A 27,905-nucleotide genomic window follows, 5' to 3' on the forward strand; every position below is an offset into this window, starting at 1 on the left:
GATTATCAATTCTCTTCATAATGAAAAAAGATAGGAATTCATTACATTGTACTCCTATTCTTATATGATTAAGTTTTATTAATTGGGAGGCATGGTTATGAGCTTATTCAATAAAACAATTTTATTCAGATAGCCAACATATTTTTTTGGGATTATTTTCGCTAATTGAATTGTTTAATTTTGGTAACCTTGTTTTTATAAGAAAAACAGCAATTCAATGTTTTCATGAAACCTGAATTATTTTTGTCTCGCCCTGCTCTCCCTTTGAAAATGGCACTCAGTATACACATGGAGGACCACAATTGAATACATCAATAAATCATATTTTTAAGACGTCAGTTTCACTTCTTTTATCAAGAACAAAAAAAAAAGCTTGCCACTGCCAGAATTGAAATGTTGTTCCAATTTTAAGAAACATATCAATCGTTTATCACTATCAAGGCTTAAGGTGTAAAAAAACCCAGGAAATCAATAAAAGCACACATGTTTTCAAGGTGCACTCTGTGTCTTTTGGTTTGTTGTGTTGTGTAAAGACGAGACGGGGAATCCCGTGACAAGATTTGATTCATCACAACATAGGCAAATGAGGTATGACGTCAACGCCCGTATGTAATCTGACCGAGCATGCGCAGAGACGCCGCGCGGGCAAAAGGGTAGTTTTCCCCACAACATCCAAAAATGCCGTCCGAACAGCAGAAAAATGGTTCGGGTTCTAACGTGTCTGCACAACCAGAGAAGCCCTTTCATTACACGTAAGTACCTGTACTCGTGTTGTTGTCAATCATAGATTTGGGTTTTGTGTGATTTTAGTTGAATTTCGACAAATTAATGCGGTTTGCGTCCATTGTTTTGAAGGTACTTGAAGGAGTTCCGTACACAGCAATGCCAAGAGTTTCTGCATCACAAGTGTCCCAACCATCGTCCGTTTACATGTTTTCACTGGCATTTTTTGAACCAACGGAGGCGAAGACCCGTTCGAAAACGGGATGGAACTTTTAACTACAGCCCGGATATATACTGTACCAAGTTCGACGAAACCACAGGCCTCTGCCCGGAGGACGAAGAGTAAGTTTAAAAACTTTCTGTCAGCGGGGTCCCTGAATGTTTACATCTTTTTTTCCTCGCACGTATGTACCCGTCGCCATATTGGTTTGAACTTGTTGACAATGTGTCAAAAAACTTGCGCTTTCCCATGCGTTTAATCTGACACTAAACAAGCATGACTGCCGTTGAAAATACAGACAATGTTGTCCTAGGTTTGACAGGTGGTGTGTGTCTATGTTATGTGGGTACCCTTGATTTAGTTTTAGTTTTACAGGGGTAGAAATTAATGAGAGATTAACCGCGAATGATGCACGCGTTTTACCGTGTTTACGGTGTACGTGTAGCCGTGCACGTCCGTATGTGTGTGCACGCACTGGCACTGCATTGGGTACACGGGTTGTCATGTCAGATCGTGGAGTGTATTAAAAAGTGGGCATATTTTGTTGGCGTCTTTGTGGGTATAAAACTGTAATGAGATAAATTCAAATAATTTTCATAAAAGAAGACATTGAATTTGCAAGCAAGTTTTCACTTTACTTATTTGTTAACCCTAACCGCCCTGAATCCTCCAAAATCCTTTTTGCAAATTGGAGGAATTTGCAGGATTGAGGTTACATGGCAAAAGTGCGTTGCTGATTTCGGAGTACGCACTGTGTCAAGGTCTTGGGCCGGACCTTGTGTTGTTTATGCTCAGCCGTGCATAAATTTAGTCCTTGATTATACTTGACATCCTCCCCACTGCTCCAGGATGTCACTGCCTCTGCCTCAGCCTATTGACACATAGCCGGAGGATTTTGCAGGATTCAGGCAGTGGTCATCCCTCCATGAACCATATTCAAGAAATAGCGGAGGAATTTGCAGGATTGAGGCTATATGCTATTTTTCCATGAGGCCAATTGGAGGATTTTGCAGGATTGAGGCTACATCCTAGCAAAAAGGCCTAGGGAGTTTTAATCATTGTTAATGGCAATTTGAAAAAAAAACTGCATAAAAAACATAGGCCTACATTACAAATTAGATGTAATACAGTGTGAAGTTCTGCCTTTGCTTTCAGTATTCATTTCATATTGCTTGGTCTACACACAGGTACAACAAAACTGCATTAACTCATGCTTAGATTTAGGCTACATGTAAAAGAGGAACTAGAGAGGAACTTTGTCTTTGTTCCATGGTTTGGAATGCCGCCTAGGCTAAGATAAACCTTTATTTCATATGCTTCTTAAAACATTTTGTGCATTTGTTTGTATCTCTCCTAGTAACTAAAATGTGTAGAATTTATTCATTTTTGCCCATTTTAGTCTCGACATATTAAACTAAGGAACATTTTACTGATGCCCAACCCCTACCCATTTCCTAAATGAAATTTTAATGGAATTTATGGGAAAACAATCATGCTTTTATTTTAATATACCATTTGTGAACGACAGCAAAAAGGAACGCACATATTACACTTTTTTTACAGCACACTTTATGAGATTAACATCTGTTTGAAGTTAGCAGAAGTGACCTACTCAAGTATCATGATCCAAAAAGTGTATTCAGTCTCAGTGAAATAGCATCAGTACCATATTATTGTCAATGGCTCTGTCTCAGTTTTTGCAGAAGAGCAATTTTAGAGCATACATTTTGTATGTACATGTACTTACATGTACTAGTCAAATCATGAGAAGTTGTTCATAAACTGCTTTGAGAAGTTCAACTGCCACCTTCTCCCTGTTGAAGCAAATTTTTTATTTGCTGTATACATGGCACTCAGTTATAAGAAGACACTAGGTGCTGATATCTGCCATAGGTCAAAAACTACAGTGCACTCCTGTGCTACATGTTGTGCCTTTTTGCTTGTACTGTGCGAAACTTTGAGGTCAAGGTCACTAACCAGAATATTTTTATTCTGGGAAAAATGGAGCTGACTACAAAGTTTGTAGCTCAGGTATTAAAACACACATAATAAATTTTCCTTGACCAGGGTATACAAATTTACATGTACTAAGAAATAACCTGCTTTATCCCAGGGACGAAGTGATGGAAAATATTTTCAGACACCGAAAATATTGAAAATACTGACCTAGTTTTACAATACATGTACATGTAGACCTCTCAATTTTTCACTACAACTTGGAAAAGATTAAGTGAAAAACTTTCATTTTTAGTTTGGAAACAGGTCATGCATTTTATTTCCAAGAAATCGGGTCCTACAGGACACAACTTTCTAAGCACACGTACTTCCCACTTTAATGTACACGTGTACATGTGGTATGCACAAGTACGTACATTTCACACATGGACTATAGCAGAGCAGCATTTAGTCCCATATGGCTTTCATGGGATGTGATATAACTTATTTTGTGTTTACTCATTCGATGTATTTTAATTTTGGAGTTTTCTTGAAATTTCCATTGTCAATTTTGTTTCTTGCTTGAAAGGTAGGCCTATATAATTTTAAACGTAAATTAATTAGATAATCGAAGATACCAAGATGCGTTATTGAAACAGCTATTTTTAAACGAAAATTGTATGTAGTCCATGGTTCATAGACCTTTTACGATGGAAAATTTTACCATACGGATTTTGATGAGCCAGATCTCTAGAGAGAATTTAACCATAATATCTTTGTTGCTTTAATCAAATTTCAATAACAACACTAACATCAAATCAAATGTAGGCTTTATACACTGAAATTCACCAAACATGATGAACATATTCAGCAAATATTGTTTTCTTGGTCATGGTTTCACATTCTCGTCTGATGTACATGTAGATGTACATCAGATGATTGTTTGCATTATGAACTCTTAATGATATGTTGTTGATTGGAGCCCTTTTTCCCCCTGTTGATTTGACATACATTGTACATGTTTTTATTGTGACACTTGTGAGCAGACTACAGTAAATTGATTGATGGTTGCACTTGCAGTGTGAATCTTTTGTTTTAAATAGAATAGACCAACACATTGATATAGTCTGTGGCTTGGTACCCAGTATATAATGGTGTGAAAGACATCAAAATGGAAAAAAAGCTTGTAGAATTAAGATCTGCATGTAAATAGACAAGATTTATCCAATAACAATCATGGTAGTCATTTTTTTGCACTTGGGGATGGCCGGATGGGGTGGTGTGACAGGTTGGTTGCGGGAGGGCCTTAATAAGGGAATAAATGTGTGCTCCGGAGGTTTTTATCACTCTGTTTAATACCACTTAGAGTCTGGGTGCTGATAATTACCCGAGCCGGAGGCGAGGGTAATTATCAGCACCCAGACTCTAAGTGGTATTAAACAGAGTGATAAATACCGACGGAGTACATATTTATTCCCATTCATAAATACCTTTTCGTTAAAATAAAATCATATAATTCGTTCAAAACATCCCGATTTTGTTCAACAAATTCACTTTATGCTTTTTGAATCATCCCTCCTGCAAAATAATGGAGTGTTCAGCTGGCGAGTAAGATGAAAACAACCCTTTTATGGAGATTGACGCGCACGTATCATGTTCTATGCGATGTCGCGCAGAACGCACCTGGCGCGTTGCGTTTTGAATTTAGAACTATAAAATTCGAACTCCCTGGTAGTGTTGCGCATGCCTACGTGAGGATTGTGAACGTTCAACCAATGAAACGATAAGAGGTACTGGATTTTTAGGAGTCCAAATTTTATTGTGACACTGGAAAAGTGTTTAAGACCAGCTAGCCATGTCTTTATCATCCGTTTAATACCGGCCACGTGACGGGCTCTCGACCAATAGGAATGGCTAAACTGTCTGAGGTATTTATGAATACTAATTATAGGGGTTTACAAATTTTTATAAGCCTTTATTTTCAACAATTTATATTCAGATAATATGAACTTGTTTACATTAGGTACACACCATTGCACACAGAACATTGATTGGAATTGTAAGTTAATATTTACACAGCCTACAGCTACCAAAAGTTGACATGTTGAAACCCAGAATGATGGAAATAGACTCTGTACCAATTTATTTCTGGTTTCCCTTCATCACAAAACCCACATACTGTACACATGTACGTAATCTTCATTGATTTCACCGATTGAATCCCAATGTTCTTCGCAAGTAATTCTGGAGTTCTTAACCCTAACAGTCATGATTTTTCTCTTAAGTTTGTAAAGTTACTGCTTGTACACATAAGCATCGTTGGAAGTGATTTTAATTTGCTTGCCATGACTGTTTTCCAGCTGTTACTTTTTAGGGGGGAAAAAAAGAAGATGCAGCTTTTCCTGACCTTGAATTTAGGCAGATGGAAAGGAAGTGCAAGTATGAATGGCAGCAGTGCTGCCAGGGAAAAAAAAAATCTTCACTAAGTAAAATCCATGAAGATTGTGACCCTGAATAGGAATCACAGCAGAATTAGATTACTGCCAGGTGCAGACAATTTACAAATTTTTATCTCAACCTTTAGACATGTCAACACAAACTTTTTTGCCAGACCGAATTGGCTCACTCATAAGACAGGGGATTGTTGGGGTCATTGTGAGGTTATCAGGAGATGATCCTATTTTGTTAAAAATATAATGACAAGATCCTAAATCAAACTTGTCATTAATATTTTTCAAAGGAGAGTAATTTGTTCCTTGTAAGTTTCCTAAAATGAAAGAATGATTGGAAGGCTTTTCCCATGATTTTTTTTTTAAAGCGAAAACCACATGTTTGCAAAGTACATGTATACATTGTAGGTGTATAAATAAGACATGTACGTAAGTAGTTGATTTTAAGTTCCATATCACTTTCAGGAAAGAAATAGGTGACTTTATTTTGTTTTTCAACTTTTGGTAATTAAGTTATCAGTTCTACATGAAAGGAATAACGTGAATGAAACTAAATTGTTTCGACCATGACGTTAACAAATACCATTACAACACATCATGACAGTTACTGTTATTTAACGTTTACATGTATCTTATTTCAGTTTCTGAACAGAGCTACACAAATCAAACAGTTTCCCTTCATTGACCTAAACGAGCATAATTGTGAAACACTTGGGCCAGGCTCTTTCACATCACATGATGATCACAACCAAACGTACGCGTTACATTTACTATGCATGCCTGGCTTTATGGCGTAGCATCCATAATGATAAAAGGGATTTGAGAAGGAAGTGAAATCAAGTTTTGCCTTTCAAGCTCATCATAATGATCAGTTTACTCTTCACCGGTTCAGATTCTTTTATTTATAACCCTCGTGTACATAACTTTGACCATGTACATTTTTGTACTTCCTGAAGTTTCTTGATTAACCAATATCACTGAACTTGCGATAATATTGACCTAAAGCACACTGACCCTGATCAGGCCTGTCATTAGTAAAGCATGAATTCATCGGCAGTGCTAACTCCATTTTTACTTGAGAACTTTTCTGCACTCATGCTTTCATTCGTTGTAGTATTCTTTATATGCACAATTTTTACTCCAGTGGTGATAATGAACTATTTGTCAAGGAATAGCCGTTACATGTTTGCCATCACGCTCAAAAAATTCTGTGTAGCTCCCTTTTTTTTTGGAGGGGGGGGGGGGGGGTGCGATGGATATATCAGTGTTTCCAAAACAGAAGAGTGGCTTTAATTTTCCTATAAAAATCTATAGAAGTCAGAACTTTGCATTGGATTTCACATCAGTTTAATCAAAATGTACTCATCTAGAAAACTATAATACAGCATGTTGTTTAAGTTTAAGGCCTTATTGGGCGAGGTAATACATGAACACATACATTGTGTATACATGTAATGAGCATTTTCAAATTACCATCTGACATGTGAACAATTAACCCAATGTGAGCACACAATTCAGTAATCAAAGAATCGTGTCCAAACAGCACCAAATGTGCACAATCCTTTACAGCTGTTCACTACTGCTCAATTTTTGCACTAAAGAAATATTGTCCACAATATTGGTGAATGTATTCTACGTATGTATACATGTATGTAAGCCTATGCCTATACATGTACATGTACCTTTGTGCCTCATTGTCCAAGACTTTTTGTTGTCAATTGTTCAATATGCTCATCCAAACAATAGCAGAAATCATTTTACAGTAGTCATGGTAGTATTGTACACATCTGGAGAATAAAACTGAACAAGTTGCATACATACATGTAACATGACCGTACCTGTACCGGTACGTCACTCATCAGTGCACTGTGTGGATGCATTGTGCTTTTATCAGCAAACTGATTCAACCATCACTTGGCCAAGTCCCAAACAAATGTTGACCTCACTAGGGCAAGTGAATACTTGCTATTTTGAATGGGGTTGCCCTGACGTTTTGACAACCAATGCATTTTGCGTTCTTACTGTTGTGCTTTGTATTAGCTTGATCAGAATTCGCTTTGGGGTCGACATTTAATTTTATTTTTGGAGATGGGGAGTGTTTATGGCACTGTGTGTATTTGTTTTGGCATCATTTTTTTTTAAACTGAAATCTACACATTATATGTGTACAATGTATGTCTGTTATTTCATTTACATACATACATACATTGTTTTTATAATATTAATACTTTTTCAGTTTTCGTTTTTAGAATATCGCAGATCTCTATTGTTGGTGTGTGTTACTGCCTGTTAAATTGTTTTAAAAATGTACATAAACATGTACATTGTACAAGTTGCATATCGTGACTTTTGTACCTAACCTGTCAAGACATAGTACATGGCGGGACAGGTAGATTGTGCAAATATTTTTGTTGACGGTAGATAGGTAGGATATGCCAAGTATGCTAGTTACATGTACAGGTGTAGGAAAAAAATTAAGCAATGCAGAACGTTTACTAGCAATTTGAAGAGTGGTTTTAGAAAGGCATTTGATAAGCCCTATTATTATTAAAAAACTAATATCAAAAAAGCATTTGCATCTATTTTTTTGTATTTGGACAGGATCTATGCGCCCTATCTATGCTTGTTTGGTCTTTTCTAAATATTTTCATTCCTTTATGTTTGTTTATATTTTGCCCATTTATGCATGGTTGTTGACTGAAATCAGTTCCCTTTAATTCCCACTCAAATGTGCATGTTTACTCAATAATCTTAATTTTTATTGAAATCACTGAATTTCTCATTTTAACTCAAAATTCAAGCCCTGCAATTGTTACACACCGCGTTGTATCCGCCCTTGTCATTCCATTTCCAGATGTCCTTACCTGCATCGCACCACGGGGGACACAGAAAGACGCTACCACCTGCGCTACTACAAGACGGGCACGTGCGTCCACGAAACCGACGCACGCGGCAACTGCGTGAAGAACGGCCCCCACTGTGCGTTTGCCCACGGCCCCCACGACCTACGCCAGCCCGTGTACGACATCCGTGAAGTCATGGCCCAGCAGGATCCCCTGCCAGTGCTGTCGGAGATGTTGAAGCCTTCGAACGGGACAGGGATGGGATTATGTAATATCGCTGCTGTTATATCAGAGAAAGACAAGGCGACGTTTATAGAAGATCCCAGATGGGGAGGTATAAAAAGTTCTTCATTTTAGTCATGTACTTCTATAACTGGGCCTGAATTTACGGAGCTGCCTTGCCAAAAAAAAGTTGCTGACCTCTTATGTCATAGAAGAATTCAGAGATTTCAAAATCTGTTTATCCTGGGGTTTTTTTCAAAAGAATAAAATCTGATTTCAACAGAAGTTTCCAATCAGCTCATACAGTCACGCCAACAAAAATTGATGAGTGATGTGCTGTATGCATTGCCCTCCATGATGACTGGGTATAGTTTGTGAGATTCATTGACTGCCGGGCCTTTACAAAAACACACCAGCGCTTATTATTAATGCTGAAAAAAAATGAATGGGAACTCTCTGATCAGTCGACAGAGCGGGCTATTCTAATTGAACCCAGAAGACCATTAGCAAATGACTACGGTCACAATCAGAGAACATGGAGCACATTGGGGGATGTTCTAGACATTTCCATTGGCTCGTTTCACATTTCTCATTTTTTAAAAGTTGGTTTCGAATATCCGGTTTCCAAAATCCAATCAAATAGTGGAATGCGAACCAAATATTAAAAAAAAACCATATGTAACAAAGATTGTGCATTAACCATGTTTGGTGCATTGGTTATTACCTCTGCCAAGAAGGTTATGTTTCCATCAGATTTTGTTGGTTGGTTGGTTTGTTGGTTTGTCTGTTAACAAGATAACTCAAAAGTTATGGACAGATTAGCATGAACAAAATGTTAAGGGTTGTCCTTGGCACAAGTACAAATCGATTAGATTTTGGAAGGGATCTGGGTCTGGATCCAGGATTTGTTTTAAGGATTCTTCACCATTTATGCGAGTATTTTTTTGGGTTGTACTGACAATATGGCGGGGAAATTGTTTAACCTTGGCAGAGGTTTGAGCTCTCTGAGTGCTTTCTAGTTAAAATTTGATTACATTTTATGGAAACTTTCAGGCCTGCATGCCCCATTTTTTTTTCATGTCTTCAAAGTCTTGATTTTTAAACCAGTCTACAATTTTGTGGCCGTTAAAAGTCACCTCCCCTTCTCCAACTCTAGACACCAATTTTGTCCTGACCAACTACAAGACGGACCCGTGCAAGAAGCCCCCGCGTCTCTGTCGCCAAGGTTACGCCTGCCCACATTACCACAATACCAGGGACAGGAGAAGAAGTCCCCGCAAATTTCGTTACAGGTTTGTTATTAACCTTAACTCCCTCGCATCTCATACAAGGAACTGGACCAAGCCCATCAAAATCCATCAATCACTGTGCGTCCAATACAAAACTGTACATGACATAATGGAATCCACCACTGACCCACTGGTTGACATCCGTGCACTTGCTACACATGGCTTTTATCACAATAGCAGTACAGGAAGCTAGGTAAAATCAATCGGATACCCCTAGCACTGCTTCAGGCCATTAGGCCCAAGTCCATCATACTCCATCAATATTTAGTCACGCCAGGCCTCCTGAACCAAGTCCCCCAAAATCTACCAAAATGGGGGGGGGGGGGGTGGATTTTGATGGAGTTGGGGTGGTTAAGGTTGAGGTTCTGCTACTTTTACTTGATTCCCAGCATTCTGATTGCAAAAACCTTCGCTCTTTCACATACTTTTGTAGTGTAAGTACATGTACCATTTCCTTGCATACATTTTTGTCACTGGTTTTACATACCGGTACATGGCATGATAATTTCCCTATTAAATAGGATTTTTTATTTATTTCCTCCATTTTCAGCATTCTGTTTTGTAGACATTACACTGACTTTTTTTTTTTGAACGTCAGATTTCATGCCATCATAGATCCTTAGGTACATCCAATTTAGAGCTACGCAAAGCCATCAGTTAGTGATGCTTCTGCCAAAAAACACACTGGTTCACAATGCGCTGATCTACTAATTTACGGTAATTGGTTGGCACAGTATTAATTTGGAGCCGGATCGGGAAAGGTTTTTTTGCGGGTTTTTTTCCCATGCCCGTGATCAGTAATTCGTGACTTCATGCCTTATTAACTTGTCTGGTGAATATAGCTTTATTTCTGTAATATTTCTGAAATTTTTGTATTTGTAAATTATATTTATGTTTGTTGTATGTTTCAGAAATGTACTTTTCCTTTTGAGATTAGTTTTACTTAACATTATTCAATAATTTGTTATGCATGCAGGGCCCCAATGGAAACCAGTTTTTAAACTGTTTGGGCATACCCTGGGTAAAGAAATGGAATAAATGAATGCAGATATCGTGCTGGTCTTTTAGACTGCAGTATCAGGCATGCAACTTCTCCTTAGATCCGCTGATTGCCTTGTTTTTTACTTCTCATGAATGCCATTACAAATTGAAAAACAGTGTACAAAGTGTATGTGTGGTTTGGAATTTTCTCGTTTTTTTCTAAATTCCCAGTTGCATGCCTGCAGTTTGAAGTACAACTTCGCAGAAAAAAGTAGAAAAAAATGCACTCCTTTCTAGCATCGTGTGTAATTAATGTCTTACTTTAAACCCATATTTCCTCATCATTAATATGCAAATGGTTGAAACACCTGTACCTATTAAGCTCTCATGCACTGTATGGTAAAAGTATCTGTCATTTTGATTCAATCAGAAAATTCAGCAAGTGTTGAAGAATATGAGAAACCTGTTCGTCCAAATTTCAAAGAAATTGTTTTAGTCATTCCTTAAGACTTTTTCTCCCAACAGATCAACCCCCTGCCCTAACGTCAAACTGACCGACGAGTGGGGTGAGCCAGAGAACTGTGAGCAGGGGGACCAGTGCCCCTATTGCCACACACGGACGGAACAGCAGTTCCACCCCGAGATCTACAAATCCACAAAGTGCAACGACATGCAGCAGACGGGCAACTGCCCCAGGGGACCCTTCTGCGCATTTGCGCACGTAGACCGTGAGTGGGCCGATTTCTCCTTCAATCCCCTGCCAAGGATGTTTGCCTCTTTTGGAGGGCTCAAATGTAATGACAATGCTAAATCTGTTTGTTTTGATGGAATCAGCTCATTCGAAGAGGAATTCTGTACGCATTTGCACTGGAAATGGGTATTGGTGCGTAATTGTGACGTCATTTCAACATAAAGCACGCCCACTAGGCATGGAGTAGCATTAGAACCAGAAGAAGCAAACAAGTGGTGTGTTCTCTTGGAGCCATATGCGTGTTCTGGCAAAGCGCGGGCAAATAACGCCAGTGGGGCACACAAGATATGGCTTTTGGGGGGGGCCTCACAATTTTAGAAGTTAAATTTTTTTTTTTAAAATGATGCCCAAATTTTTTGGCCGCAGAAGCAAAATTGGCATTGTTTTTGCCGGGGGGGTGGGGACACTATTTTGATGTTGGTTGAGCCACGTACACCCCTATTATACTACTCGGCAATCTACTGTGGTAATCAAATCAAATGTAATGACAATGCTAAATCTGTTTGTTTTGAGGGAATCAGCTCAATCAAAGAGGAATTGTATACACATTTGCACTGGAAATGGGGTATCGGTGCGTAATTGTGACGTCATTTCAACATAAAGCACGCCCACTACACACAGAGTAGCATTAGAACCAGAAGTAGCAAACAAGTGGTATGTTCTCTTGGAGCCATAGGCCTATGTGTGTTCTGCCAGAGCGCAGGCGAATCACGCATACACTTACAATGAGATAGAGTGTTCATCTTTGAACAAATGGCTTTTCCTTACAAACGCTTTTATTCCACGATCTGTATGCTGTTGCTTTTAAAACATGTGTAGTACACATATCAAGTATTACAAATATCAGTAAATCTGAAAATCAAAGAAAAAAATCACCCCAATTCAGGTTTTTTTTGCGTTTTCTTTCCACTACGGCCTGTGTCCAGTTCTGTCTCGTTTTGCTGGAACGCCTCACAATCCAAACAATTTTTCAGTGAATTCAAAACCTGTATACAAAATGTACTTGCATGTACCGGTAGATTATGGCTTGACCTGCTGAATCTCACAAGATCCAGTTTTGATTGATCTAGTTGATTCGGGAATAGCATAAAGGAATTTGAATGTTTGTCCCAGCTGTTTGCAGTAAACAGGATGATCATTTTACCATTGTGAACGGTCGAGTTTGTTGCTGGATCAAGATGGCATCATGTCAGTCAAATTTGAAATAAAATCAGTATAGTAAAACAAAATGGGGAAAGTATCAGAGAAATCATATTGGTGATTTTGTACAATTACGCATGCGAATGCTAAAATTTTGGTCCCTTGATTAAGTAATAATGTTGAATCTTGCTGCACACTTAGCAATTTTTGTACACTTGTTTTTTTTTCAAAGTTCACCAAATGGAAAACAAAAGTGATTCGTTGTAAACCTTGGAGCAATTTAGAGCCTTTACTTCTTACGAGGGACACTTTCAGTCAGTTTCAATTTGCAGTGATAAGTTGTTCTTTACATGTAGATCTATTGGTGGTTGGTTGATTTTCCAGTCTCTCCTAACTCCTCATCACTCCCAGAGATGATGATTTTTGTGTAATCTGATCTTTCTCAATTTAAAGCTGATATTCCTCAAGAAGTAATGATGTTAATAACCGTACGATGTGATGTATTTTTTAAACAGAGGAGATGACAACACATCGAGAATTCAGCGAGGAGCTGAGTATTATTCCACAGTTTACATCAACAAGCACCTCGGCAATTATTGGAAGTCCCCTGGGTACATCATTACATCAACAGGTAGGAGTACATTCTTAGCACAGTGTATTTTTTTATGTATGTTTGAATTCACACAGGGGTATTCCCACAAGTACTGCTTCGTCTCTTGCTTTGGCTGTGCCTCCTGCACCAGAATAACTTGACATTTATAAATACCTGAGAAGGTTTACCAAATGTTTTCCTTACACCTCAGCTGTCTTGAATACTGTATTTTCATGGCTTAGAATGACCAAGTATTAAGTTTATAAAAAGTCATGGCACCCTGTCACATTATGTGATATCCCACAGGGAGTGTGCTATGACTTTGTACGTACGGTACGTAGGGTGTGAAACGCTTGTATCATTGGTACCCGCGCTATTTTCACCATGTGTTCACACATGAGTGGGAGCAGTGAACTAGCGACATGCATGCAAGTTAACGTTCGATTGTCATGATTGTTGTGTTTACTGCTGTTTGTTTTCGTGAATTTTACATCAAAATCCAAAGAATCCAAGACAGAGGTATAACAAAACAATTGTTGACTGCTGTGATGTGGGATATTTCAAAATGTTATATCCCACATCACAGCAGTCAACAATTGTTTAAGACCGGTCTTAAACAGTGTCCTATGGCTGCACTCCATGCCATATGCGCGCACGTACCGCGCACTCCGGCTACAACTGAGTGCTTGAGAACCACTGATATGATCTTCATTATTATAAGACACTGTGCTCGTGATGCTCAGCATAGAGGCGGCCTGAACATAGAGTAAAATGGTTGAACAAAATCGTTGGAAGTTTGGTGAACGTTTTGAATTTTTATGGCTTTTAATCGAAAATGTATTTATGAATGTGGATAATAGTATGATGGAGCAGTTGTGGACCATGTTACGTTTGTTTACAAATTGGATGTGGTCATGTGATGCCAGCATACAATGAACTGTTCTCTTCTGCACTGCCTATGTATTATGTATCTCTTGAAATGGGATTGGTGTAAAAGTGGTGACATAAACTGTTTAATGTGAGCAAAATAACATGCAAAATATGCATAAATATTTGGGTCACCTGTTCTTTACCCTTTGGTATGTCATTACAAGTAAGGTAAAGGTAAAGGTATCCTATGGCCATTACTTGCCGTACGGGCAGTGGGATGTTAGAGGCCCACTGTGTTTTGGGCGCAGTATGTGAGTGGCAGTGCCCATCTCCTCTCCTCTCGCCGTCTTACCTTCCCTGAACGATTCAGGTACCCATTTTTTTCACTGTTTGGTCATCAGAGCGAGTGAGAGAGTTTTCCTGCCTTCCACTCCGAAGCCCCACGCTCTAACAGCTCAGCTCCGAGGCCTCTACTCGGCTATGAGGCCTCTACTCATTTCAAATACAAGTAACATGGTCTATAAACATGATGTTTAAAACCGGGTAGGGGCCTGGTCGCCGGTAATGGCCCTTGCCCTCAGTTTGGGCCATTGTCGGCGGCCAGGCCCTCGACTGGTTTTGAATCACCAAATCAGAGGAAGGTCGTGCTCAAATTTACTTCTGGATTCTTCGGCCGCGTCTGTATTTCTGTGCCAAGACTTGCAGTTACACGTGCGCCAATGGAAGCCGTAGGGTAGTAATGTGGGCAGCCTCGACTCCATGGGCGCGTGCTCGTTCCTTACACTAAGCCCTGGCTGTGATGATGACGTAAATGACGCTGAATGGCTACTCACAGCGTACTGCGGGCGCATTTCGGAGATTGCACGCCGGGCGCCCCCATAATGCGCTCGCGTGCTTTGCACGTAACGTCACGTACGAAAAAAAAATAGGATTCAAAAGTCGCGATGCCTGTACGATATGGATTATGTCAGCCGCGTTTTTCGCTAAAAAAAACTTCTGTATCTGTGGTTGTAAAGGCACGAAAGGGGTACGTACATTTAATACAAATCTTTGCTAATTAACACAACGTCCAAATGTTGTGTTTGAAAGGATTGATTCTTCAAAATCACAACTTTTAACATTTTAAAGATGGCGTCGGCACGTAAAACGGATAAACTGCAGCCCTAATTATAATGTACCGTATTTTGGCACATTTAAATTACACAATTCCAGGGGTTACGATCGCGCAAGGCATGATGGGAAACAACATGGCGCTGCAAGATCATACCCACGGGGCACGAGGTTGTAATGTGGGTGGCTTTATTAGATAGTCAGTTAGGAAGTCAAGGTAGCACAGGTGTGGTCTCCTGACTCCCTGCCTCTCTCTTATGCAGATGACAAGTGGGGATTTGGCATTTTCTGTTGCAACCAGCAACACACCGGGACCAATTGCCAAGCCACGCTCCAACAGCACTTCCAGTAACTACTCATCGGATAGTCTGCATCACAACATGTATCCTAGGGCACCAGGGTCAGAAAGAGAAGAGGCATTCGTAAGTACTCCGGGGCAATTTGCAAATATGGACTGCCTGTCAGTGCAATAGTTACACAATATGGGGATAGTGAAATACAATTATTGGGCATCCAGTACTGTGCTCACCACGAGATAAAGCATTCAATATTTGTTTTATAACACTTCACCCACCCACAGATTCTGCTTGGTTTTAATATTTTAGATTATTTAAATCTGAACACAGTTGAAATAAACTTCAATTTCAATATAAAATGGGTGGAAAATGTATTTCTCTCTTCCAAACTACCCCTTCACGAAATGTTTGAACCCAACTCTGCGGCGCACTCTCTTTGGAACAATACGCGCTACGTGCAACGCGCACACCAGCATGCATTTGCACACAAATACCGCGCCGTGGATATAGTACTTTGGTTGCTACTGGTATAGTACTTTGGTTGCTACGGGTAAAGTACTTTTGGCCGTGCACAGAAAGATAGCAAAAATAGAAAGTAACATGTGACTCGCTCTCGGCCAGTCAAGACACAGAATCTGTGGGTGAGGCGTTATAATATCAACTATCCACCTGAAATAAACCATGTTATATTTGTTTTACTATACCTCATACATATGAAAGTAACATGTGACTCGCTCTCGGCCAGTCAAGACACAGAATCTGTGGGTGAGGCGTTATAATATCAACTATCCACCTGAAATAAACCATGTTATATTTGTTTTACTATACCTCATACATATTCAGTTGCCGAATATTCTCGGTAACCCGTGCGTCTGTCTACTACGCATGTGTATTTACCCTGTGCATAAATACTCGCAAGCGCGCTTGGTAAGCATGGTAAGCAGCAAAAATAGCATCTGGCACATGATGGCGAATGGACCAGTGAGAATTTGGCTCTCGGTCATGAATATGTATGAGGCATACATGTAGTAATATAATATGGTCTTGTTCAAATAGGGTATTTTGTGACTACAGCTTTGATTTCTGCCATTGGAAGGCTACAGTGAATAGCCGTAGCCATTGACAACAATGCCCATTTTGGACGCAGCCAACTATTAACTGATGAAACAATACACATTAGCTTATACAGGGTGAGTAAAAAAAAATGAAACCCAAAATGTCAGGACTATTGTTTTATTGAAGTTCTGCATGAAGCACTTTCAAAATCTAGGATATGATAGCCCAATTCATAAGCTTTCTTTTAGTAAAAGAATCATTCAAATCACTCCTGCACTTTTCAAGTTACAGAATTTTAAACACAACCACCGTTTTAAGGTTCTGATCATATTTCATATCATATCCTAGATTATGAAAGTGCTACATGCAGAACTTCAATAAAACAATTGTCCCAACATTTGGGTTTCATTTTTTTTGACTCACCCTGTATGGACTTTTTGTTTTATTCCTTGTCAAGAGTGAAAAGCTTGTGGTGTCTCCACAGTCTCCAACTGTTTTTATACTCAATTTTAAACGTTTGTAATGTGTGTTTCTTTTCAGAGCTCATTATTACCAACTAGTCATTTACCGTCGATGGTTCATCCAATGACGATATCTAGCTCCAGTCCCACAGCTTCTAGTACAATGTCTGCGACAGCAACACCATTCTATCCACCCAGTGACACAGTAGAATCAGTTTTAGGTAAAGCATAATGATAACAGTCTTAACCCTAACAACCCTGAGCCCGTCAAGCTCCAACAGCGGGTTTTGCTTGATTTTGGCAGGGTTGGTACCGAACACTGGCCAGCTGGTGTTGGACTTTGATTGACTGGGTACCAAAGGCCCAGGGAGACCCTGTTGAATTTTGTGAGGTTCGGGGCAGAAGGGCATGAGATTTGCGAACACGTTGGAGTTCACTGGCATTTCTTCGTGGGTATGCTCACCCACGGTCCTCAGCACAGCTTGTGGTCAAATGTGCATGTACATATTGCTTTATTTTGTTAGGTTTGGTACCATCCCTATCCAATCACTCGACAATGCATAGGCCCATCCATACCAAGTCAATCAAACTCCAACAGTTGGAGTTTGGCAGGTTTAGTACTGTTCCCCGTACAAGGCCTGTTGGAGTTTGGCAGTTTTGGTACCAGTGCTTACAGACCTGTATGCAGCTGTTGAAATTTGTTAGGTTTGGTATACTTTCTAGTGCAAGAGCCTAGGGGGTTAGGGTTAAAGATATTGTGTTGTCAGTGAAATAGACTTCATGAAGTACGTGTTCACATCAACTTCAGTGGAAAACTTTTAGATCACGTAGTTTATGTGAAATTCAATATTAGGTTTTGCCCTTCACCGAGGTATAATATAATGTGGAATTGTTTCGATCGTTTACATCGTCCTATGATTTTGCTCACAACTTCCTAGAGTGTCATGAACAATAGAAGTGGTAGAAGTGGGAAAGGATTCTTCAAAAGTGAGACAGATTATTTAGGATTTGAACTATAGAGTGATGTCTTTGTGACATGTTTTGTGCTGATCCTTATCAACTTGTGCACTTATTGACTTCAGCCCGGTTCATACTCTGCGCGAAAGCGAAAGTGAACGCGAATTTGTGACATCGTGGCAAGTATTCGCGCTGCGAATTCGTAAAAGTTAAACATATTTCAACTCGGGCGAATTTCGCAGCGAATGTTTTATGACGTCAAATTCGCTTCGCATTCGCTTTCGCATGAAGTATGAACCGGGCTTAACAGGCAATTAAGCATGTTCTGGGTGATTTCAAGGAACATACATGTATATTAGCTATGACATTTGAAGAAACAAGTAAATAGTTGACGTGATCTTTGACGCTTGAAGTAAAGTGTCCTGCAGACCCAGAAAAGTGTAACGTCTACAGTGCAGAATAGGCCTGGGCGAGTAGTGGATTTCTCTATGATATAATGATATATTGTGTTTTGAATGTTCTTCTTCAGGAAATGCTCTGGACGACATGCATCTAGAGGACATTGATGTAGCAGCATTGGAGAAAGAATTAGACAACGAGACGTCCTCTATATCAAGCTCAGTAGCTAGTATAGGTCATTTATCAATGAGTGAGTGTTTGGCGTGTTCCAGAGCTTTAAATTGAACCTGTTTCATACGTCATACATATATGAAAGCCAATGCCAAGCAAATTTGACTTCAAGAAACACTTGTCGAAATGAAAATTACAGAATGTTCTGCCTATTTTCCGATGACATATAGAGATCTCTCATAGGACGCCATTTTTGAAAAATTACAACTGAGTGTTCAACGCCATCATGGCCATCAGGTGCATTGTGCTTACAGTGTGCAAAATGTTCTAAATACGTGTGCGTGTTGCTCGAAATTTCTTGAAACACGGCGCAGCTGATGCGCGCCATGAAAACTTGATGCCCAAAATGCCAATGCACGTGGTAATCCATAGGAAGTGACGTCATTTGAAAGAGACCTATTGCTGCCAATATGCTTTCCTTCTACTTCAGATATCGTGGACAAAATATTTGAGCCCACTGGCATTCCTGAAATAAGGTTGTTAGAATATAGAGCTCTACTTACCATTAACGAAAAATCCTTACGGTAAACGTATTTCACGGGTTAGCAAGGATTTGGCTTCTGCGCATGCGTACATCTCGTAACTGAGGATTCTGTGCTTACAGGGTTACCACAGGATTTTTCTGCTAGTGTTGTTATCACAAAATGGTGATCGTAAGCTCGGAATTTTGTGGTTAGCAGAGCCATGACATTGGGCCCAGGTCTCTACACCTTTTCACACAAAAAATTTGTTATGCAACATGACAGTTGAAAACTAGGAGCTAACAAATCCAAAAATGAAGAGTTTATTTTCAAAATGTGAGAGATTTATTTGAAAAAGTGGAAAAGGTTCACGGTTATGAAGTTTGTAGAACATACACTGTATAACTACATTATTCGCTTGATTGTATTTAGCCATCGAAAGTGACTATGAGCAACCAGGAGAGGGCGGGATTCCAAATGGCAATTTATCGCGTTTTGGAAACAAAGTCTTCAAATGAACATTGGGTCGAATGAGACAACATCCAAATGGACAAGTAACCTGCTGGCGTTCTTTTTATTTCTAGGTTTAGGGTATGGAAGTTCAGCACCAGTCAGCATACCGGGCAGTGCCAGCAGCATATGCAGCAGCGGCCCCAATCACAAATCCTCAGTTACAGATAGTCCCAGCTCGCCTATGTCACAGCTGTCATTTCTACCACACCACCTGCAGCAACAGCAACAACAACAGCAACAACAACAACAACAACAACAACAACAGCAACAACAACAGCAGCAGTTTGAACAGGTAACAGTAGAAACAGTTATAACAACATGTACCTTGAATCAACAAGTAAGCACGCCTTCCACATGAACACATAACCCCCTAACAGTCACACACAAATAATGTCCCAAAGAACTCATTGCAGACAAGCTGATTGTGGACAAGTGCACACGAGAAACCAGAAAGAACACAAGGAATGTGGGTTGAGAGGAGGAATTGTGGCAAAGTGTCTTGCTCAAGGACTTAAGTATAGCAAATCCTCAAAAAGGCCTCCATGACACAAAATTCTGACTGTGTCACTACCACATCTTTAAAAAAAAAGTTTCTCAACCGAATTTTCGAGATAAAAAGAAGAAAGGGGCGGCCTTTTTTTACCAAGATGGCGGATGGATTCTTTCAATTTCTCGACTCTTTTGCTTATACAAAATTATGTCAGAAGGAGCTGTCACCGTATCTACATAGCTACAATTTTCTTGCAACAAATAAAAAGACCATATATTGACAAAATTTGCAAAATATATTGCAAATGTATGAATTAAAAAAAAAAAGAAGAAAAGGACAGGGGAAAACGGAAGTGGGCGGGGATGAGACACTGGCTTATTTTTTTGATGTGGCCATACCAAATGCAACTCTTTTCAGTAGTTTGCTCCATTATGCCCCCTCCCTAGATGTGCTGATTAATCTGAGCCGGGATTTAAAAACCAAATATTTGACAAAATTTAGACACTATATGGTTACTTACATGTACGTATGACACGCACATCTGAATCATGTTGTGTGGCATTGGAGAAGCACACGTGTTGTTGACCCAAGTGCCCATTGGACGGGGGCCTAATGGTTTTGTATATGTTGTAACCTCTTCCCTGCTAATCTTTCCCTTCCTCAGGCTGCGGCAGCCTTCATGAGCCAACCCAACACTCTCCCGCAACACATGCGGCAGCATGGCCAGCTGGGCCTGGGCCGGATACTGGACAACCCCGGCCACTCTGGACGGGGGCCACAGTCACCTCTCTCGTCATCGGTGGTCGGTAACCCTGGTACCGGTGACGATGTGTCTAAGATGCACGAGGAGATTGGCGCCCTGAAGAACAAGCTGCACACGTGGGAGGAGTCTTGGAACCAGGCCAAGCAGGTCAGGCATTTGCTAACACTTGGCTCAAAATGTGACATTCGGAAACGGCAAGCCAATATATTGGCTTTACATTAATTTGCACATTGCTTAAATTTATACAGGTAATAAGAGTAGGTTTGCGGTTGCACCATGTGAGTTTGAATGGCTCTGACTAAAACGTCGAGTCTTTCTCAGGTTCTTCCTTGGTTGTGTTTTTGGGTAGTCACAGAGACAGGCCTGTATCCTTTTCATGCATGGCTGAATATTAGTGAAACTTGTACTGGCTGTGGTCAATACCCAGACCAAATGATGGCTGAATGGAAAAAAAACTGGTAACCTTTCCCGTTTTTGTGGGATACAAGGACTTAACAAAATGGACATTCTTTTTACTCACCCTGTACAATGAAAAACTTACTCTTACTGTTGACTTCACCTTGCAACAATCCAGTAACGTCTTTTTCCTCCTTTTCTTTAAGGCATGTGATGCATGGAAGAAGGAGGCCACAGAATCCAGTGAGAAAGCTAGAATTGCAGAACAGGAGAAGCATCTAGCAATGCAGTATAAAGAAGAGGTGAGAGGAAGGCAAGAATTCATCTGGAAATTTAACAGTTTTGCATCTCTTGAAGCCGTCCTTTTTTGCAATTAGGGTAGGAATTATAGATGGTGGCCATAGAAAAGGCAAAACATTAAAACAACCTTGCAGTATGTGGCTGTGAATGCAATTTTTAAACATCCCCTGGCATAGCAGCATCAATGTTGAATTCCCTGCCACTGGACCCTGCTGCTTGTGTCCCTAAGCAAGACACTTTATCACAACTTGAACGTATCTCTTTTTGTTATCTTTGCTCCCAGGCACTCAATGAAGCCAAGTCATTAAAGCACGACATGGAGGGGCTGACAGGTGGGCCCCACCTACATATACTCAGCAAACTGGCAGACTTAAATAGTTTACCCCTTAGCAGTCTAAAACAAATGCAGTTCCAACTACGGCAAGACCTAGAGAGGTTAGATAGGGTGAGTATCCAGCTTCTTGCCTTTCACATGCTAGCACATAACAGTGCTCCATGACCACTCACAACAGGTCCATGGTGCGGAACATGATACATGTGCTCACTGGCAGCTGCAGAGTATGCATGACTTCATATATTTTAAATGTGCATAAACCGTGCACAAACGTGTAGATTTTCTTCTCTCCGAATCGATTTGACCACACTGAATTTTAGCACAGTTGAAAGTCAGAATGCATATTGCTTCAATTCTAAACAGTGCAGATAGTAAAAATGTAGCACAGAATCCGAACTCATTTTGTGTATGCGTAACCCTGCCAGACGCAACACAGGGCATCTGGTGTAAAAGTCTGTGGGACCTAGTTGCTGCATTGAGCCGTGCATAAAGTGCCAATTCTGAAACAGTGACAGCTAAATGCTACAGTTGCATCCTGCTGCAGTTGGTGACCACAGACTCTGAGGCAGTTAGGCCTCGAGAGTTTTTTTACCAGATTGATCTTGCTGCACTGAACAGGCTTGTCATTTTGACACATCGCTGCATTTTGCAGAGTGTCTAGCCAGAATACCCTAAGGGGTAAGGGGTGTAGTATGAAGGGGTATAGTATGAAGCTACTTCCGTGTACACTCTCAAATGTGAATTGGGTAAAACTCCCACTCACTCCCTATGAATAATCAGCCCACCCCTGAAAAGTGTATAACATATTCAAGTAGGGCTGTGCATCGGAACCGGGTACCTGAGTACCCAACCGCTGATGTCAGGAACCGGTTCCAGATTATAGAATCAAGTACCCGTAGTTAACTTTACATACTTAGTAACTTCTCAGACAATGAAAATGAAAGGTTTTGAATGTGATTTATGGGGAATTTTCCAAATGAAAACCAGGCTACATGGAAAGACAAAACAGATTCGCGTTTAATTGGCACTTGCAAAAATGCAATTTACACTGTAAAACTAAACAGCTCACTGTACACACTTGTGCAAACCTTTATGAACAATGTGAACAGCAAACTTTTCAGATGTAAATAATTTTTTTTTTTAAAGGGTACCTGGATTCCCAGGTTTTTTTTTTTTCAATTCGGGCGATTCACAATGCAGTGCGCCACCAAGAGTTTGCCATGGAGAGTCCATTTTTCAAGTCGGTCCATTTGAATGAGTGTCAGTAGACAACTTGAGCTAATTTTGTTATAGATTGGGGCATAGCGTTCTGCTGGCTCATGAAAAAACACTAAAAGAAAAAAAAGGGCGAACACATATTCGAATCATACGCTTACGAAACTACTGACCGGAAAACTAACAATTTCAAATGTTCCGCACTGCAAATTTGTCGACCATCTCCCACAATGCACTGGGAAAATGAACTCTCCTTGGCAAACTCTTGGTGGCGCACTGACTTGTGAATCGCCCGAATTGTGTACTCAATTCCCAAACTACCCGTAAATGCACACCCCTATATTCAAGCCCTCTTTTTGTTTTTCCCATCAGGTAATACACACCAAAGAGGCCTTGCGATGTTGCATCTGCCAGGACCGGGAACGTAGTATAACCACATCCCCCTGCCACCATCTGGTACTCTGTGACACCTGCGCTTCCAACAAGCTCAACTGTCCCGTCTGCCACATGCAGATCACCAATAAAATCACGGTGGCGCTCCCCTTGTGATCATAGCTTGACGGTCATACCCCAAGGAGCTTTTTTGTTGCATTTGGCAATGCATGAAATGACGGACTGATCTTATTGCCAGGCTAGGCAGCCAATTGGTAAATCTCAAGGGCATTTTTTTTAATGGGAAAGAGGAGGTTATTGGAAGTGGTCTTATCCTTCAAGTTCTACTGATTCTCGTAGTCGGTTTTGTTCATAGGCAGTAAGGCTGTTGAGATTGTGTACGTCTAAACATTTTTACACCCATCACAGACTGGAGACCCAGAGTCACGTCAAACCAAATGTTTCCTTAGATTTAAAGTCTTGTCATTGGAAAAGTAGTACACAAATTTGAAGGATTGAGATTTGTCAAGATTTTTCCTGATTTCCAGATATTTGTCAGGATTTTTTTCAATTTTGCAGATTTGTTGTCAGGATTTTTCCTGATTTCAGGATTTTTTGTCGCAATTTTCCCAGATTTCAGTAAAGGTGTTCTACCTATAAGTAAAGGTGTTCTACCTATAAGTTTATATAGGACAAAAGAAATGGGTATTTGAAGGGATGCCCTTAGGCAAATACAAACATACATGTATACCATAGACCCTATGTTGATCTGGTTTCCCTGCGACCATCAAATCCTCGGTTGATTATTTTTGGTCTGAATTTTTTCATTTTGCCACAATTTCACCCCTGCAATTTGGTTTTATGTGATGCTGGAAAATCAGTCTGAAATGGATGTTAAGTTGTTAACCAACTCATATATAGCAGTATTGGAAACTATTTTGTCTCTTCTTTGAAAAGTGTTTCCAGATAATTTCATCTGTTTAAACAATACAGCATGTTTGTGTAAAATTATGTAAAGTTGTTACATTGCAAATCAGGAGGTTAGGGTTAATATTGCCAAATCCTGTAAAACTTTTCTGTGGATTTGAAGGATCTAGGAATATATTTAGGTTGCTTGTTCTATTAATCACAAACCTTGTCTTGTTATATTAATCACAAGCCTAATGTCGAACAAGGAAATTGATTTGAACAAAGAAATTGACTGGAGTGGGGTTTGAACCTGCGACATTCAAACAGCAGTGTATCAGTGCCCCGTTGTGCTTCACCTCAATCACATACGTCGTCAATATACATACCATATTCTATTCTGTTCATCACAACCGCATTTCAAAAATTCATGCGATTCTTCTGTCTACACTGGCGTGCACATAATATTTGGATGAAAGACAAGTTCCATTCTAGTCTGCATCAAGTTTGTGCACCATTTTTATTCATTTGTGTCTGTAACTCGTGCTTAAACACAGTTGCTGTATCGGTGATGTAAATCTAATATATTATGAGAAATTATACAACTTTAGTCTATGCCTAAAGTGGAGTATGTCGAATATTGACTTGACATGATAAAAAAATTTGTGGTGTTAAGAATTATTAAGTTTTTGTTTTGTTTTGATTCAGTTGCATTAATCTCATTTCCTTTTTTTCTTTTCTATTTATAGCCTTTGATTATAGTAGAATGTATCGAAATACATGTATATGATGTAAAATCAAGAGAGTATAAAAACGGTTTTAGTTGGTAACAACCGAATTTACATTGCTAAAAAAGTGGGTCCAAAGTTTACAAATCTGCTTTTCCATTGAGTTTCGGGTATTGATGTAAGCAATAAAATCTTTTTTTTTTTCCTGGCCCTGTTACATCCGACATCCAAGGATGCACTCCTTAATGGCAGGCGTCCTCCAAGATTGATTATCAATAGCAACCAACCTACTCAAGAAATAAAAATTCGTTTGAAGTCATTCTTATTGAATGGTAAATTACAAAGTTCTGGGGTAACAGGTACAGGAAGAATGTCACACCTTAGAATCTACAGGGTGCCCCTCCAAAAAGATTACACTTTTGCAGATGCAGATTTCTCAAAATTGGGGAGACATATTGAAATTGTGTTAAGATATTCCTAAGGTACAATGTCTTGGTGGCATTTGGTGAAAATGGCATTGAAAATAAAGCCTAACTTAAGAAATGATGGCCATTTACAGAGACATGGTCAAAAACCAGTTTGTTTATGAAACGTGGTCAAAACAGTAGCACTGCGTGCACAAGGAACTGCCATAACAATGACAACACTTGTATCTCACACATGCGTGTGGACAAACTGGTTTTTGACCATTTGTATGTAAAATGGACGTCATTTCTTAATTTAGGCATTATTTTCAGCGTCATTTTCACCATATGCCACCAAGACCGCGTAGTTTAGGATTATTTTACAAGCAATTTCAATATGTCTCCCCAATTTTGAGAAATCTGCGTCTGAAAAAGTGTAAACTTTTTTGGGGGGCCACCCTGTATATAGAATGACCCATATGTGAAGGTGTTGGACTTCTGTGTCATAGTGATTGAAGAAAATCTTTTCCTAGTAATTGTGTTAGAACAGTGTGCCCAAAGAATGAAAGTAAACCTATTTTAATGGGGTTCCAATCCACATCTCCATGTAGCTTTCTGCATTTCACGACCCCTTTACATAGCAACTTGTGTTGGTCAAGGTCTATATTGGGGGGGGGGGGGACCTGCATACTACATTAGTAGGGTTCGAGCCCACAACTATAAGTGAAGCAGTCTTCATTGTAGAACTCTATTAGTCAAAATTGTTTCTTAAGTTCTAGGCACATTTGTTTTCCTTTGAGAATAAAGACACCTCTGGTATTGTGATGTTTTCCTAACTGTTTCATACTTTAGGGTCCAGGTGGCACCAGTATGAGTTTGTCAAAAGCGCGTTCCTTGAAATGACTTCTCAGTAATATGTCAAGGTTATTTTCCATCTCTTTGGTGAAGATGTTTCACAGTATATGTTTTCTAATCATTTTAAATGTACTTTTCTCATAGATTTTAGTTTTATTTTTACAAGGACATTTATTTAGCATGATTCAGTGATATTAATTTTCTTTTAGACTTATTTGAATTGGCTTAATTTACCATGGAAGTGGAAAATCTTCAAATGTCTTACATTTTAAGGCAGTCCGGAAAAAAAATAATTTAAACAAAATTCTCCTCTTTTGGTCGGGTTTATAGTCGAACATTTCCAAATTTGTCAATGAACTCAAAGTAAAAGCAACCAATTTATTATCCGTAAATGTTTAAGTATCCCTTGAAATTTCATGGTTCAAACTGAAATATTGAAGAAAATGACTTCGTTATGATTCATGTGGAAAAAAGTATTACTTTCCCGTTGTTTTACGTACTTACGTTCGAAAAAAACTGTTGCTCATGAAGGAGAAATTTTGTAATTATATGGGGGCGAAATTCAAACAGTTCCCTGAAAACTAATATTGTATAAACAAGAATCCGAATTGAATATTTCCAAGATGTCAAAGTAATAGTTGTAAGTCACCGGACAGTAATCTATGTTCATTCAGCTACTTCTTATTTAGTTCAGTAGAACATAAGAATAACTAAAATAGTCATCTTTCATTAATGGATATGTATTTAGAGTTTGTGTTTTGTTTTAAAGGTAAATTTGTCAGTAGCTTCATTGAGTTCAATGGAAATGGATTGTGCGTATTGATTGTTCTTCCACTAAGAGATTGATGTTTTCCAGGAACGCAGATATAACCACAGATTGTAATTGTGAAGCAGGAGAATTTGTGATCTTAAAATATTAGAAAAATAACTCCTTACATACTGAACGTGTAGACTTACAATTCGCTCAATCTAGCGTAGAAAATACCAGGACATTTGTCATGTAATGTGTAAATTATTCTTTCTGTAACACTCGTGTATCTTCTGTAGAGATATTACGATTGAAGTCTTTTTAAGTTACAACTTATAGCAGCTGTTTAATGTAGCATTTTAAAATGTCACTGTGGCGTCTTCGTTAGGTGATGTCTACAGCAAAATAATCCCCAGCCAGCGAAAGGAGCGAAGGGAGATATAATGACTAATTATACAAGTCTACTGTTATTCAAATCCAATTAATTGTATACAACATTAAGAGCTATGCGGTTAAACAAAATGTACATTTATATTTTCAACGTTTTTCTTCTAAATCTTTGAGAGAAAAATGAAGTTATTTTTGAATTGAAAAGAAAAAAATGCAAGTGGAGTGGATGTGGTGGAACTCGAACCGCGGAAGAAAAAAAAATACTATTAAAATTGCATTTGTCGTGGTTGTTTGACCTTTTGTGTAATTATGGTACACATGATATAAAGGGACTGCTAATGTCTTCAGGGAAACTTTTTTTCCTTTGAATAAAACGTCATCTGGAAAAAACCAGATTTGCTCAACATTTGAAACTTACACGTCTGTGACTTGTCTTGTGTGTTGTATTGTGTCACCTTTAACTTTTAGAATTAAAGAGGCTTAGGTAGAGTTGCTTAATTGATA

The 27,905-nt window shown here is 39.3% G+C and overlaps 1 protein-coding gene across 2 annotated transcripts; it reads left to right on the forward strand.

Annotated features, from left to right (window-relative positions):
- The first annotated feature begins 627 nt into the window (after positions 1-627).
- LOC119734264 (putative E3 ubiquitin-protein ligase UNKL) lies at positions 628-27,818 on the forward strand. 2 transcript variants are annotated; one of them, XM_038207655.1, is made up of 14 exons: positions 628-752; positions 856-1,065; positions 8,183-8,505; positions 9,526-9,685; positions 11,189-11,391; positions 13,070-13,185; positions 15,390-15,548; positions 17,019-17,160; positions 18,426-18,545; positions 19,572-19,792; positions 20,655-20,900; positions 21,356-21,451; positions 21,733-21,894; positions 23,371-27,818. In XM_038207655.1, the coding sequence occupies exons 1-14, from the start codon at positions 679-681 to the stop codon at positions 23,545-23,547; spliced, it is 2,409 nt and encodes an 802-aa protein (XP_038063583.1). In that variant the 5' UTR covers positions 628-678; the 3' UTR covers positions 23,548-27,818. The 2 variants fall into 2 exon arrangements, with proteins under 2 accessions (XP_038063583.1, XP_038063584.1); XM_038207656.1 differs by having other exon boundaries at positions 9,550-9,685.
- Positions 27,819-27,905: the final 87 nt, after the last annotated feature.

This window comes from Patiria miniata, unplaced genomic scaffold, assembly GCF_015706575.1.
Source record: "Patiria miniata isolate m_02_andy unplaced genomic scaffold, ASM1570657v1 HiC_scaffold_27, whole genome shotgun sequence".
NCBI classification, from domain to species: domain Eukaryota; kingdom Metazoa; phylum Echinodermata; class Asteroidea; order Valvatida; family Asterinidae; genus Patiria; species Patiria miniata.

What these genes read in the sequence shown, in the direction of transcription:
- LOC119734264 (XM_038207655.1), top strand. Translation starts at nt 679, where the DNA reads ATGCCGTCCGAACAGCAGAAAAATGGTTCGGGTTCTAACGTGTCTGCA. An exon ending in AGAAGATCCCAGATGGGGAG is followed by an intron (nt 8,506 to 9,525) that starts GTATAAAAAGTT and finishes GGCCGTTAAAAG; the next exon opens with TCACCTCCCCTTCTCCAACT. An exon ending in CCCCGCAAATTTCGTTACAG is followed by an intron (nt 9,686 to 11,188) that starts GTTTGTTATTAA and finishes TTCTCCCAACAG; the next exon opens with ATCAACCCCCTGCCCTAACG.